The 16148-nt window shown below is 37.6% G+C and overlaps 2 protein-coding genes across 4 annotated transcripts in view; one reads left to right on the forward strand and one right to left on the reverse strand.

The window, feature by feature from the left end:
• akt3b (v-akt murine thymoma viral oncogene homolog 3b) overlaps nt 1–5933 on the reverse strand; it is a 20087-nt gene extending 14154 nt beyond the window's left edge. Inside the window, exons 1-5 of one of the 3 annotated variants that reach the window (XM_079617027.1) lie at nt 5682–5933; nt 1992–2034; nt 1278–1573; nt 1065–1190; nt 374–485 (exon numbers count right to left, since the gene is read on the reverse strand). In XM_079617027.1, coding sequence (XP_079473153.1) covers nt 374–485; nt 1065–1190; nt 1278–1323 — 284 coding nt within the window. In that variant the 5' untranslated portion in view covers nt 1324–1573; nt 1992–2034; nt 5682–5933. Of the gene's footprint in view, nt 1–373; nt 486–1064; nt 1191–1277; nt 1574–1991; nt 2123–5681 lie in introns of those variants that run through there. The other 2 variants (XM_079617028.1, XM_079617029.1) reach the window with 2 other exon arrangements.
• Nucleotides 5934–10089: 4156 nt separating this feature from the next.
• On the forward strand, nt 10090–14222 carry LOC307000710 (uncharacterized protein; the record flags this gene model as incomplete). The annotated part of the gene is made up of 4 exons (XM_079616497.1): nt 10090–10166; nt 11412–11495; nt 11572–11705; nt 13917–14222. The coding sequence occupies 4 exons, from the start codon at nt 10090–10092 to the stop codon at nt 14009–14011; spliced, it is 390 nt and encodes a 129-aa protein (XP_079472623.1). The 3' UTR covers nt 14012–14222.
• Nucleotides 14223–16148: the final 1926 nt, after the last annotated feature.

Genomic DNA, 16148 nt, shown 5'->3' on the forward strand with positions numbered 1-16148 from the left:
CTTAATTGAGCGCATACGGTTTTTAATGCACATTTTTTAAATGTATGAGCATCTTGGCGTTTTAATCCAGATTTTTTTTTATGCGATATCCCAAAATCCACATAGGTGGATAGAAAATGTTGAAACCAGTTGTGTTGCTTTATATTTTCGTGTGAACCGTGATACATTTTGTTCAGGATTCTTTGATAAACAGAACGTTTATTTGCAATATAAATCTTTTGTAACATATAAATGCCTTTATTGTAACTTTTGATCTATTTAATGCATCCATGCTGAATAAAAGTATTAATTTCTTTAAAAAAAAAACAAAGAAAAGTCTTGCCGCCCCCAAACTTTTGAGCGGTAGTGCGCGTTAGATCATGTGACGTGGTACCTCTCGTCGGGCGAGTCCACGTGGAAGGTGCGCTCGATCACAGTGGTCCACTGCAGACACCTGATGATGAAGGTGTTGGGCTTCGGCCTCTCCGTCTTCATCAGCTGACACTCTGACCAGAGACAGGAGGAAAGAGGTTTACACGTGGAATAATGATGTCATCGTCTCAAAACACAGACTCGTGTCACGTTGATGACATCAGCACGTGACGCTCTTCATCGAATCAATTAGCTTTGAATGAACTTTGAGTCATGGATCTGGAGAACGGGAAATTGATCTAGAAGGGTTTGCCAGAAACATGACACACTGATATCACAAATTAAAAATAGCAAGGGTAAAATAAACATAAAAAAATATTTTTTAACTAAATAAACAAGTTAATGATCAAATAAATACATTTCTTGTTGGAAATGAATCAAGAGATTAATCATACATTATTAAAAATGCATGTTATTCTGACAGAATACACAAAACGACAACTAAAGTAAATACTTTCCAAAAAATATTTTACACATCTTTATAATATTTGTATTTATCACCGTATAAATGGGTCATTATATAGTATATATATTTCATATTTTAATAGGGTGTCCCTAGCGAGCGGATCCTCGAGTTAAACACCTGCACTAGCATATGCTAGACATAAAACATTTTGATTTCATTTAAACAAGTTTGATAATGTGAGACTCACTGGCGACAGAGAAGTTGTTGAGTGGATACGCCAGATCGGCATCTTGCGGCTTCTCTTTATATCCGATAAACGAGCCATCCGTCTTTAACAGGAAGTAGCGCGGCCTCCAGTTCTTAATGTATTCACCTGTCGAGCCAATAAAAAAAAAATCATCAAGCATGCCCCATATACACATATATTTGACACAATATGCGACTGCGATGCATTTCTCACCTCTCTTTTGCACCCATCCCTCTTTCACTACGCTCTGGTCGTTCATTTTGGGCCTGAGGTCAGAGTTCAAGGGTCAGTCCAGTGCTCGACTTCCTGCTCGTGGATCTGTCCCGTTCCCTCGCTCTCCCTGACGGCCGTCTCGCTCTGCCCTCCTGTTCTCTCACACTCTTCCTCTCACTTTCTCAGCCACGTTGTGATGTAACGTCTCAGCCTCCTCCTTCACTTTCACTCTGTCTCTCTCTCTCTCTCTCTCTCTCTCTCTCGCAACCCTTCAGACACTCCAACGGTGACTCAGCCTGGAAGGAAACAACAAAATAGAGAAAACACACACAAGGGTCATTCTCTTCCGCTTCTCCCCCTCTCCCACACACACACACTTCCATGTGAAATAAAGTCATTGTTAAGAGCAGGGAAACATTTCCCGCCCCTTCCCGTGGCCTTCTCTTCCTCTCTCACACTGGATGCTGATGCGATACGTGCTTCTTCTCTGAATCGTGACGCTTTAGAACCATAGAATTCATCTTGGAACCAGCTCAGAAATGTTACAACCAATAAAATAACCCTATAATGAACCCACTGACATTAGAATCAACACTGAGCCCTCAGAATCTGTCTTAGAACCCTGAGAATCAATGCAAGGAATTTAGAATTTTAGAATTTGGAATTTTGTAAGCAAACTTACTGTAGAACCCCATAGTAAATGAATATCACTACCTCAGAATGAATGTTAGAATCATCTCAGAATCATCAGTTGAACCTTGGAATGATAAAATAAATATTAGAACCCAATTAGGAATAGATAGAATCACAATTGGAATTTTACAATAAACAGAACTCGCATTCAAATACAGTCAACATTAAAATAATCTGAGATTCCACTTAAAAACTATGAATCTATTATAGAATCTTACATCCTTAAGAATAAACAATATCATTTTATAATCTTGGAAATCAACCTGACAATTATCTTAAAATTAAAACTTAATTTCGAACATAGAACCTTAAAATCTCAGAATCAAACCTTGGATTTCTGCAATTAATCTTAGAACCTTGAGATCAACATCATAACCTCAGAATCTTAGAACCCTCGAAGAACCAACCACATTTTAGAATCAATTTCAGAAAGCCATAATGAATAACAGGACATTTTAATCAACATCCGAACCTCGAATTTATTTGATCATTCTGAGGTTCAACAGTTGATTCTAAGATGGAACTCAACATCCGAACCTCAGAGTGATCAAATAAATTAGAACACTATTCGAAATGGAAACCATAGAATCAAACTAGAACTAGACAATTCTATAATACAATTAGAATTTTACAATAAACAGAACTCCCTTTTAGTAAAGAATCAAATGTAAAATCATCTTAGAATCGAACTAAACTATAAATCAGTCATTTCACTTTATAACCTTCTTTGCGTGTTTTATATACTGACGACAACGCGGTCACGCGGATCCGTGAAAACGACTAGAAACACTGTATTACGCATCCCAGGCCAATAGATGGCGATGCAACTTTGTAGAGCTGCACTTTTAATCGCAAAAAGCCCGCGATCTCGATTCATACACTCACACGATCTCATTCCTAAATGACCACGATTCTCCTGTGTCTGGAAAACCTTTGATATTCAAAACCGTTCACTGTGAACATTCAGCTGATCCAGAAAGCCAGAGTGTGTGGTACATGATGAAACGGTCTTTTCATTACATCGATTATTTCAATTACATTGTTACACCAGTAGGTGGCGATAAGTGACTGTTAAAATGTATGTTTAATATGAATCATTCATTCAAGAGATTGGCTCAAAAATGCCGATTCATCCAGTAATGAAACAAGTGAAGTCTTTAAGAGTGAGTCATTGAATCATTTATTCAACCAGATTTTTTTTTTAATTCATTGAAATTAATTCAACATTTTAAATAGACTGCAGCCATTAACATTATGTCAGAACCTCTAGTAAATGACATGTTATTTTGTTTAGTTTTCGGTTTAGAACCGTGATATTTATTTGAAACAAGAAAATCAATTTATCCGGAATCGTGTTTATCACTTTGAAAGAAACACTACGAGTCAATAAATTGAACACATAACACGCTTGCTTGTTGTATTTTACATTGAATGATAATGGCATAGTTTTCAAAAAGTTGCATTTTGAAACCCGTTTTTAAAAGTTTGTGTTTTCAGGCCCACAAACACGCTGTTGTTGTGTAAATGAACGGCCAAAAAACAAATATAAAGCTTTCCGGTTTTGGTTGAAACGCGTCCTAAATCAAACTTAAAAGTCCTCCTGTGGTGAAAATCAAGCTTTTAATGTTGTTAATATGTCTATGTGGTGTTTTTCAAATGCTTTAAGACAAACCATGTGTGAAGTCAACACCATTGACTGAGTGTTTTCTCTCAAAAACGTGGTTTGAAATCGCTGGTGTTTCTGACGGCACAAACTACCTTGTAACCAATCAGATCAACGTGTGATCGTCAACCAGTGGATCTCTGACATGAGTGAGTGGAGGCGGGGCTCATTTGCATATTCATAGAACCCCATATACTAAATGAGGCAAGGGTGTCGAGTTACATTCAAGCTATTTCAAGGCATGAAGAAATTTTTTCTATTTCCAATTATCTTTTAAATATGTCAATTTGGTGATAAAAGAGGAGTTTAAAAGGATGAAATTATCGACTACAGGGAGAGTTTAAAATCTTAGAACTTCATACTTGTTTTTTTTTTATTTAGCATAATTTTAGAATCAAACATAGATCCGTCAAAATCTCAGAATCAGCCTTATAATCAACATATGGACCTTGGAGTCAACCTCTCAGAATCTCAGACAATACATCTTTACACATTACAAGGTCTCACACTTCTGTTTGTTCACATCTACACCTCAGCTAATCTACAACAAAGTGAATCTGCCACATATGGGAACACAGGCACCTCACACTCTTTTTGGATTTCAACATCTCTGCATAGTTGATGCTGTAAATTCACGCACTTCCCATAATCCTCCATAAACTCCCCTTTATTAAATCACGCTGTACCATGAAGAAACCGGCACAGCATCATCAGCCCAAGTACGGTAACTTTACACATTAATTCAGGATGCCAAGAACAGAATAATTCACACATGAAACTAAACGCATGAAGTTCAGGCGTTTAAAAATAGAATTTGCATTCATCTCTTAATACATTTCAAATTATTTTTCTATCAAGGTTTTGATGTTCTCTGAGGTTTTAATCACTAAAATACTTTCCTGGCACCCAAACTATTTTAAGGCTATACTGCTTGATCATTATTTTCAAAAGCGGTACTACATTTTCAAGGGAATTAATATTCTTTACAAACATTCATTATTTGTTATTCAAAATATCAAGACGTATTAATATTGTTTGTCTGAAAGCATTTCATAAAAAAGGTCAAATGTGATATTTTTAATGACTCTGAGTGGCCCTCTGTTTTATGTTTTTATTGTCACATGACAACAAAATGGCTTCCTGCACATTGAACACATCACACAAATTTAGTTTTCTTCCAAATGTTACATTTGGAAAGAAAACAGAAGTGATAAATTACTGCAATAAAAAAAATTCCTGTTTTTTTTTTTTTTGCAGATTCACCTTTTTTAATCTAATATCTAATCCCACACACACACAAAAAAACATCAAACGCATATTTAATATATTACAATAAAAGCATATTCTTCATAGAAGAGGCTCTTTTTGATGTGCATTTAAATGTAATTAATGCCTAATTCACGTTGTTAGGAAAAAATAGAGGACTAAACAACAGAAGCCATCCAAACCAATGTCAACAAAAACAATGGCGGACACGGTTGGGCATCACACACACACACACACACACACACACGGATGTGACAGCAATTAACATGACGAACCATAATAAACACAATGAATCATCTACTTTTGTGTCATATTGAGCTGCTGTTATATAATCCATATCGGCATGATAATAAATACAGCAGACTGACAGCTCGCCACGAACAAGAACAAGCGTGCATATGAACATATATGAGTGTGTGTGCACACAAACACTGCTGTGTGATAACAATACAAACACACAAGCATTTAGGCTGGAGGATGAGAAATGTGCGCGCTCTTGTTTTCCATTTGGCCGAAATGCGTAAAATGGTGGACGCGCATCAATAATAACACGCAGGATGCAGTTTAAATGAGCTTGTAATGGAATATCTGAGTGATTTATATCAAAACAGTGCGCGATATATAAATAAGCGCTTCGTGTGTCCAGCAGCATCACGGGTAACGTTAAGGCCGAGGAAACATCCCCGCCCGGCGGCCAGTGATGCTCCAGCGCGGATGCTCGGCCTGGCCCGTGATGCTGCTCGGTGATGGAGGAAAAATAAACAACACGAAGCACGCAATACCTGGCAGACGCTCCGCCAGACGGTGGGATCGGTTCCGCGCCAGCCCGGTATGAGACAAACCCAAACCCGCAAGCAGATGATGCTGCCGCCGCTGGTCGGTCATGAGGAAAACGGAGGCACGCGCGCCCGTGAAGTGGCCATCATGTTCGTTACACCGGTGAACTGAATGACCCTGGATGAATGGCGTAACCCGATGCAGAAAGCGCGGTGACGGCGCACCCCGTCTCCAGCACTCGAATTTGTCCGAATCCTAGCACGGCGAAGGCCTGCTTCTTAATATTCATGAGATAAGCGTCGCCATTGGATGGTTAGCAGGCAACGTCAGCGAGAACTCATGAATATTCAGAACATAAACCTTCCGCATTGGAAGAATACTAAACAACGCTGGCGAGAGCTGAATTCAGGATATTCGTGGAATATTCATGATATATTCATGGAATTCAGAATATTATTTACAATATCCAGAATACATGTATTAATAAAATTGTATGCATTAGTATAAACAATTATGGGAGTCTGTTTCTGCCGCAGAATAAAAAATAAAAATTGCAAGAAAAAAGTGGTATTTTTCCCCCTCAGAATTGAACTCGTAATTCTATTCAATTCACATTTATTTGTATAGCGCTTTTCACAATACACATCGTTTCAAAGTGGCTTTACAGAAAATGCACGAGTCCACATTACAATTTTAGAGTGATCTGTTATCAGAGGTTCTGTCTAAGTTATGTATTTCAGAAATGTACAAAAATCACAGTTAGCTAAAAATGTATTAATTAACATTTTTTAATAATTTAAGGCAGAAACAATGAGCTCTGCTCATTGAAGTAATGAATAGAAGAAAATAGTGTCATATAGAAATGTAGAAATAGAAAAGATGGCATTAAAAAAAAGGAAAAGGTGGTGCTTCACTTATCTGTCAATATAGTATTAATAATAAAAAATAATAGTACATGATAAATAAGTATGATAAACATGAAAAATAAATAAAATTGTTTGTAGCCAGAACATTTGGTTTTATGCAAAATAAACATGTTTAAAATATTAATTATTGTATAATATATGCGTTTTCTTTTTCTACCCCATCCCATGGCCATTGAAATATATCATTACAGGAACACAAGCTTCAGAGCATTACGGCTCATTAATATTAAAAGCCCGGGATTTCGCCATTGAAATGTAACTGTCGGTGCTAATTAATATTCATAAGCTAAACCTTTTCCATTGGGTGGTTGGACAGCAACGTCAGCCAGAGCTGATCATCAATGAGCTGAACCTTCGCAATAGTAGGATTGGTAATTTGGTCTCCAGCACCAGCCGTTCAGTCGCTGCCAGTGGGACGGAGGAGGAAACCTCTCGACGTCACACCGGGACCCGTTTTTACCGGACACCCCCCCCCCCCCCCCCTCCTCCTCCTCCTCCTCCTCCTCTTCCTGGCTTTGTCGTTCTTCAGGCTTTTGTTGGTCTCGCTACATATGCATGATAAATGCTTTATGTATCCTACCGAAAAGAGACCTCATATAAACAGACATCACCAGAACTCACTTATTATACACTAAATGATGAAGACAATAATAAATGCACCAACAATGAGTTCCCCAGCCTCTTTCCCAGGATAGAGTGATTTGGGACCCTTTGTCTTATTTAATGAATGCATAATATACAGTAAACAAAGGACACGGACGAATAATAATAATATTACTGAGACTAAAACTACTCTTTGAATAATCGATTGAAGTCACAAACTTGGGGATCGATTTCCATAAACTATTCCATACATCTTTTGCTTTGAACTACACGTGTAGTGCATAGTTTATGAGGACTTCACATATAAAGTTGCAGGATGTCTCCCTCTAGAGTTCAACACATAAATCTCAAGCCCCATGATTAAACAGAAAGTTCAAGTCTGCTTTTTATTTTTTGTTTGTTTCAATAATAATAGTTTACACGTTTACATTAAAATTAAATAAAAAGTTTAAATGATATTCAATTATTAAAATCACTCAAATTTGTTATTGTTATTATTATTATTAATAGTTTACAAGCTGAGTACTGAAATTCAGATCCTGACTTTAAGAGTTTATTCACAATGATAGATGTATCAGTTATGTTACAATGAAAGGATTTTAAGATATATTGGTATAGTCTCTGAAGTTATTGAAAAACTACCACACATTGTTTTATTTCCTGGTACTAGTGTAATTGCACTATAAATTATAAAATTACATGCAAACGTTATATTACATGCAAACATTTTCCTTTGCAAAGGATACTTCTATTAAACTTACGTCTACCTGTAGTCAATAATTTTATCCTTTAAAGCTCATCTTTGATCACCAAAATGACATATTTAAATGATTTTTACTTGAAAAAACTTCATGCCTTAAAATATCTTGAATGCAACTCTACACCGTTGCCTCATTTAGTATGCGCGATATGCAAATGAGCCCCGTCTCCACTTGCTCATTCACTCACAGCAGCTCAGAGATCCACTCGTTGATGATCACACGTTGATCTGATTGGTTATAATGTTTGTGACGTCAGAAACACCAGCGATTTCAAAGCGGTTTTTTCTTTCTTTCTTTTTTAGAGAAAATACTCAGCAATGGTCTTGACTTATGAATTTGCACATGGTTTGTCTTAAAGCATATTAAAAACACCACATAGACATATGATTTTCACCACAGGGGGACTTTAATTGCTCTTATTACATTTAACTCTTATTGCTCTGTTTGCTCTTGTTGCATTTGTTCGCTTCCAGATCTTCTAAAAGACAGTAGACAATCAAAGGTTAAACATATGAGGAACACGTTTAGCTGTGTTGCTCTGTGTCATCAGTAATTAAGTAGACAACTCTGTCTAGAGAGAACGCGAGCGCCTCGCTTATAATAAATCCATACAACATATCTGCATCTATAGAGCATTTTTCTGACATGGCGCGCCACAACTATTCACACTGTAAAAAATGTCTAACCTCAACAACTCAAAATTTTCTAGTGACTGGTCACATCTAATTTTTTCAATTGGCCCAAGTGAAATTCTGCTAATTTAATTTGATCAATTTGCAGAATTCCACTTGGGCCAATTTAATTTTTTTTTACAGTGCATAAACTGAAACATTTCTCTTTCTGAACGAGTGCATGATATTGTATTGAAGTGTTCATTGTAGCTTGTCCCAGACAGCAACGTAGTGTCGGCCCAGATCCGGCCCACATCTGGTACGCATTGCATCCGCATGTACCAGATGTGGCCCGGATCTGAGCCGACACTATGTTGCTGTCTGGGGTTGCAATGCAATGCCCAGTTCGCTTTGACGTGTTCATGACCTGTTTAATCTTTATATCACCTTTAAAGGAACACGCCGACTTTTTGGGACTTTAGCTTATTCACCGTATCCCCCAGAATTAGATAAGTCCATACACACTCTTCTCATCTCTGTGCGTGCCGTAACTCTGTCTGACGCTCCCACCGCTAGCCAAGCTTAGCACAAAGACTGGAGGTAAATGGCTCCAGCTAGCATACTGCTCCCAATAAGTAACAAAATAACGCCAATATTTTCCTATTTACATGTTGAGATTTGTATAGTCACAGCGTGTCCAAATAACAAGATCACATGAGACACAGCCATCTTCTAACCGTATACATACTGGGAACTATATTCTCAGAAGGCGAAGCACTGCTACTTGGGCGGAGTGATTGCATCTCAGCATTTTTTTCAGCCCAATGGAGACTTTATACATGCACCGTTAAACTAGACCCACAATCCATCAGATCCTGATCTGTCTAGAATGGATATCAATGTCTCTGTCTCCGGCCTGTGTCAGATTTCTGTGCTCGGGTAACAGAAGCGCTGCTGTCCATTACCCTCACGAGGATGCTGACTTTCAGCCATGCAAAGTGCAAATGAATCTACACGCTGACTGAAAACAAGCAGGTAAGGCGACCCGCGTTTGTCTTTCAAAGCAGGTTTGGTTTGGTTTTAAGGTGAAGATTTCGCATTTGAATGTGTGATTTGGTTGTGACCTGTAAACAAGACTCGATCTCAGCAGTGACTCGCTCTACAAACACAACAAGACACGAGGAGCCGCAGCACAAACTCTAATGGCATGAATGACTAGAGACAATTTCTGTAGATCCGTTTGTAATTCTAGTGTTTATCATCAACATTTCACTTCAATGTTAACCTGTTAAAAAATAAAACAACAGTTCAATTGGTCTCCCTGCCTGACTAGCTAACTACCCCAAACCTCTCTGAATCCAGGTTAGGCTTGGATAAGCTGTTTTATGTCTTATGGTTTAAAATGCAAGGCATTGTGTTCCCTATATAGGCTCCATTATATTTATGTGCGTTTGCCATTAATGAGCATGTAAGATTAAACCGAAAACCAGTTTTAATTATGTTATGTGCAGGATGGCCGGGTCAGGAATTGCTCTGAGGTTACATGAGTTTAAGGAAAGTCAGGACACCCAACATCAACCAGCACATGTGTAAGTATAAATGATTTTTAAAAGCCTTTGACTCACAATAACTCAAAGTAAAAGCGTTTAGCTCCAGTTGTGCATGTTAAATGGGTAATTAAGTGTGCTAGACATCTTTAAATTAAGCAGTTTACACTTGCTGTGATATTGTGATATAATGCCCTTTTCACAAGATGTAAAATAAGTCTCTGATGTCCCCAGAGTGTGTGTGTGTGAAGTTTTAACTCAATGTACCCCACAGATATTTTTATATAGCATGTTAAAGTTTTTCCTTTTTGAGGGTGAGCAAAAACGCACAGTTTTCGGGTCTGTCCCTTTAAATGCAAATGAGCTGCTGCTCCCGGCACAGGGGGCGGAGCTACAAGAGCTCGTGTCCTTGTACCTCACACAAACAGACACTGAAAATTGCAAAAACTTTTAGGCCCTGTTTACACGAGATTGCTTGCGGGTGAAAACGCAAAAGTCTGCTAGGGATGAAATAGAAGGAAGGTAGTACGCAGGCGCGCGGACTTGGTGTTGTTGTGTGGCAGTGCTTCACATCGCCACCTAGCCGCCTGGAGTGCACACTACATCGAATTTCACACACTTTTGCGTCACCATATGCACGCAGATCCCCCCCCCCCCCCCCATAACGCTCGTCTAAACGCAGAATAAAAAGTGATAACGCAACGCCACTTTTGCGTTTTCTCTTCAGATCGTTTCCGTGTAAACATAGCCTTAGGCTTTTATGTTCAAACCGGACTCAGACAATGATTGAGGGACTCAGGACAGAAGCAACAGGACATTTCTGAATGGTTAGTTGATTAATTTGTGTAGCTTATGTGTAGTTATCTTCTAGTCATTGATTAGCATATTCTGCCTTGATAATCTATAAATCAGGGGGCGGGGTTTATGTAAATTTAAGGGTTGGTGATGTCACTAACCCCAGAGGAATGTCGTGTAGTCCCTATAAGCCTTAAAAAGTGATTTCTGTTAAATAAAATATCTCCCTTTGCTTTGAACTTTGAGCGTTGTAACTTTGTAGATGTTGTTTATGCTCAAACAGCAACATTACACACTAACTAAAGTTAGAAAGTGAAATCATAATCAACCACCCCTTTAACTTCAAAATGTTAACATTGTGTAGCTTATGTTTCAGACCAAATTTGGCCAGTTTGTAGCTTTAATACACATTGATTTGAAGCATGTTGGTGTGTTTTACTGTGTGCATCATGTGTGTTTGATCGGGTTCCTCCGTTTGCTGTGTTTCTCCAGCGCTCGCCGTCAGGGCCGAGATGTCCTGGGACTGTATCCCGGTCAGATCGCGAGAGTTCACGGCGTCAGCTCACATCTGCACAGGTGAGTAGAAATAAAAAATGATTTTTAACCACTAGGCTACACCAAACTCAACAGATTTCTGCTTTTTCTTCCTCAGATCGACACCGGAGACTCCAGACCTGCTACGTAATGAATCTAGAGAAGAGAAGCGTTATCAGAGAACAAAGTTTGATCTGCTGAGTCTGCAGGCCTCACTTCTGTCCGGGCACAGCTCCTCTCCGCTGTCTACAGGTCTGTGTGAGAGATATTCATCCGATATCTCAGTTTTACCCGCCCTCAGTGTCGTCACTGGCATGTAAACATCTGTAGAGGAATGAAACAAAAGCTTAAATAGTCCTTAATAGAAGATTATGATTAAATCCTATTTTCTTGATATTTGGCAACGCTCACCTTTTAGTCTTACAAAAGATATTCTCTCTTAAGCTCTTAAACTTGGTCTCCCACCCTGGATAATCAGGAGTGGTGTTGTTGGAAGGGTTATTTCTTCATACTTTTTTTCTCTGGCATCTTACAAAATCATGATTAGCAAATACAAAGGTAGATGTAGATGTAGCAACTGCAGACTAGTTGTCCTTCACACATTAGGATGTTCTTGACCTGTAAGTGGAGAAACAGGGAATTAATATAAACGTGGCTTCACATCCATTAATCTGCGTAAACATAAAATTGAACTGGAATATGAATTTACAATGGATTAAAAACAGCAGTGAATATTCTGAATCTATAAATGTATAGCATGTATGTTCACATATCTCACGCGCAATAATAATGGATTAGCATTGTACCACTAATGTGAAAATAATGACTCAAGTAATGACTGCATCACCAAATCATAAAGTCATAGCGTTACCGTTTCACTCGTAGGCCTACAGATTATTTTTTATCAGTAATGGTAAATGTAAATATTATTCATTGCGTTACAAAGCCCCGTTCACACGGTAACTAATTATATTAGCGCGACACCCAGATAGCAGGCAGACGTTGATTTTTAGTTGTGAAGGTCAGTATCAATCATCGATCAAATTTCAACGTTGAATTAACGTTCACTATTTGGTCGGTATATCAGAACGTAATTACGCCGAAAATCAAACATTGATTCAACGTTGAAATGCGGTTGAATGGTGTGTCTGACGTTGATTCAACGTTAATTCGATGAGCAAAATGATGTTGTTTCGATGTCACGTCAACGTCATTTCCACGTTGATTCAATTTCAGTTTGCAATCTGGGTAACTAGCTAGCGCTATATTAGTGTACACACGAACAGACAATAACGTTCTGTGACCGCAGCGCGCGCTTTAAAGTTAGGTGGATTCTGATTGGTTGGTAGGCTATATTGTTTATTACCGTTCATCATCTGAAAAAAGCGCTATATGTCGTTAACTGTGGGGTGGACTCCGCTATTCTTGAGCCATTTTAGGCCTATAATTGTAATATCGTCATATTTCTTCACCTTTAGTAGGCTAATCTCAACTAAATGTTTTCAGTTTCATAAGAAAATAAATGTGAGTGAGTGGTATTTGTCGTATATGGAAGGTGTCCGAAGGTGTCTATTCTTTGAGGAACACGAAGGAAGAATTTTCTACAACTAAACATTTACTTAACTTGAAATAAAATACATGTTAACTGAAATAAACTAAAATATTAAAAACGTAAAACTTATTTTATTTCAGCTAGTTATTACCAAGGCTACATTTCTCATTTTTTTTAGGTTTAACCTGATGATTAATAAACTTATAACATAACTCTAAAACAACTAAAACTGTAGACGTATTTACAAAAAAAATAAAAAAAATAATTAAAAGCATAAAAATTGTAACAAAATTACTAAAACTTTAAATACAAAATATATATATATATTTTAAAACATTTTTTTTGAAATTGTAATTTAACTATAATAGTATCTCTATGATACTTAAATAACACTGAAATCTGCTAAATAATTTTGCATGAATATAATTTTAGAGTTAATAAGTTAATATGATTTTCTTCAGCAATGTCTTCCGACTTATAATTTTAAAAAGGTAATTTTTTGTTACTGTTTACTCTTCCTTTTTTGAGCTAGACGGCCTGTAGTCACTATGAACAGCTTTAAGGAAAACTCTCCTTTTGTGGACCACAGAATAAAATAGTAGCATGGAAAAAAAAAATGATATTTTATTTTGGGTGAATTATTTCTTTAACAAATTGTTTGTTCTCACAGACACTGACAGAGATGGTTATGCTTATTAAACACATGCCATAAAATCACTGTACCTGCAAGTGTGCCGATCTCCATCAACATGACAAGCCAACAATGCACGCATAACGCATGATTTGCTCTGAAACATAAGCATTTTAGCAGCTTAGAGCGGATGAAATGACAAACATGACTGACAAAAACATGCCATTATAAAGGGCAGTCTGTGAACTTTATGGTGATGTTTTGTGCTGTTTGTACACAGGCACTGATGTCCAGAAGTACACGCTGAGTTCACATCCAGCCCCACTGGAGACACACACAGATGATCAGCGCCTCTATCTGACCCACAACACATGAAGCTGCGATCAAAACCATAATCAAAACCTTGCGATTGAGGAAAAAAATCTTCCTGGTGGAATGCGATCGCACAATGACACAGCAGATCTGTCAGAGACGTCATGTAAAACATGTGTTCAAGCACTTGTCCACCGGCACGCAACCAGAACCTGAAAGCCACAGAGATATTACATGCACGTCTGCAATGTTCAGCCTGAAAACAGTGAAAGTTAATGCTGGGTTGTTTTAACCCAATTTTGGGTCAAATATGCATGGACAAACCCAAACGTTGGATTAAAAATGCAATTAAAAAATGTAACCAAACGGCTGGGTTTGTCCATATTTGACCCAAAATTGGGTTAAAACAACCCAGCTTTTTTTAGAGCGAATAAAACGTGAATGATATAAAAGACTTTTGTTTTGTGAAGATCTGTGTGATTACGTTAAGGTGACTAATCCATGCTTTTGTTTGTTCGGTAAAGGCATGTTTGTTTGGTTTTGTTTGTTTTGATTTTCTTCAAAGTATGACATTAGAATGGTATAATCTCAATCGTACATTGGTTAAATACAGTAAACTATGTAAATATTAAAATATCCCAATGCAATTCATTAGATGATCAAACAAACGAGGATTAACAAGTGAGCAATAATCTCCACCTGCATTTGAGCCTTTATTTGACGAAGGACGTTGTGTGGGAAACATATCTAATCATATTTAACTGTTAGATTATATCAGACAATCACAGCAGTGAGAGTCTGACGTGCTTGTTGGCATGTGTCAACATCTAAATGTCTGAGTCATGCTGACATTCATCTTGTGTTCACATCGAAAATAGCTCAAACTGTTCTGAACTCTCTTCACTTCCTGTAAAGTGATCCCTCGCTATTGAGACACTGAACAATTCACGTTCATCGGCTTCAGAGTATTGTCAAGCGGCTCCAGTCTTCTCTGATACTCGATACTTGCGTCGTAACTCGTGATCATTGTTCGTTGTTCTCTCACCAGATTTTGACATTGTGCGATGAGGGTGTGTGTGATGCTGAACCTGGATCATTTCTGCAGAATTAAATATATTTAAGCAATTTAATAACAGATCCAAATGAATATAAATTAGTATTTGGACAGTTAAGTCACTCAAAATGTGGGAATGGCAAAGTGTCATTTATTTTAAAGAAGCACAAGCTTGTTTTTAAAAGGAAAACTCTCATATATATATAGGATTAGTAGTCACCAAATCTTCACTTTATATCATTCACGTTTTATTCTATGATATTGTGTCACTCTAAAAAATAAATATATATAGGTTGAAATTATTCACGGTTCGGTCTGTGTCATGGTTGTAGGGTCACGTTATGGTTTCGGTGGTTCGGTGTGTGCTATGTTCATGGTAAAAAGGACTACTGTCAAATAAAACGAACGTTTTAACTACAAGCAACAGCACAAATGAATACAATAGAGCAAAGATACCGATGAAATAAACAGTGCTTTTCAGGTTATTTAGGTATTTAACAGAAGTTTTCAGGTACAGAAATTAAATAAAGTAATTAATCGTAAAACAACATTGGATATCTTAACTGTATAATTCATATTAAAGTTATTGAATAAAGCAATTCAGTCAAGAGCATGATTTTCTTGTCTTTTGTTGTTCGGTTAACATTAAAAACACAGACAGAAGCAGGAATATTAGGCTAATGCAGTGAAGTTATGTGTTGATCATTTAAGGGTCCAGATACTTTTTGTGCCACTTTGTACACAGTTTAAAACACTTTTCACTTCAAAAATATATTTTTGGGACATTTACATGGTCTGCATATATATGCATTTCACACAACTGAACAAAGATTGACAGTCTTTTCAGAGAAATGAATCAGAGTATTGAGTATTTGAATACTCCAGACAAAACTGCTCTGTACCAACACAAGATGCATCTGTTCAGATATTAATTACTGCCGAAACTGTGGTAATCCAACCACAGGTGTGTGTGTGTGTGTGTGTGTGTGTGTGTGTGTGTGTGTGTGTGTGTGTGTGTGTGTGTGTGTGTGTGTGTGTGTGTGTGTGTGTGTGTGTGTGTGTGTGTGTGTGTGTGTGTGTGTGTGTGTGTGTGTGTGTGTGTGTGTGTGTGTGTGTGTGTGTGAGACTGTCACAGCGTGTGTGTGT

The sequence above is a fragment of the Phoxinus phoxinus genome, assembly GCF_949152265.1.
Source record: "Phoxinus phoxinus genome assembly, chromosome: 6".
Taxonomy (NCBI): domain Eukaryota; kingdom Metazoa; phylum Chordata; class Actinopteri; order Cypriniformes; family Leuciscidae; genus Phoxinus; species Phoxinus phoxinus.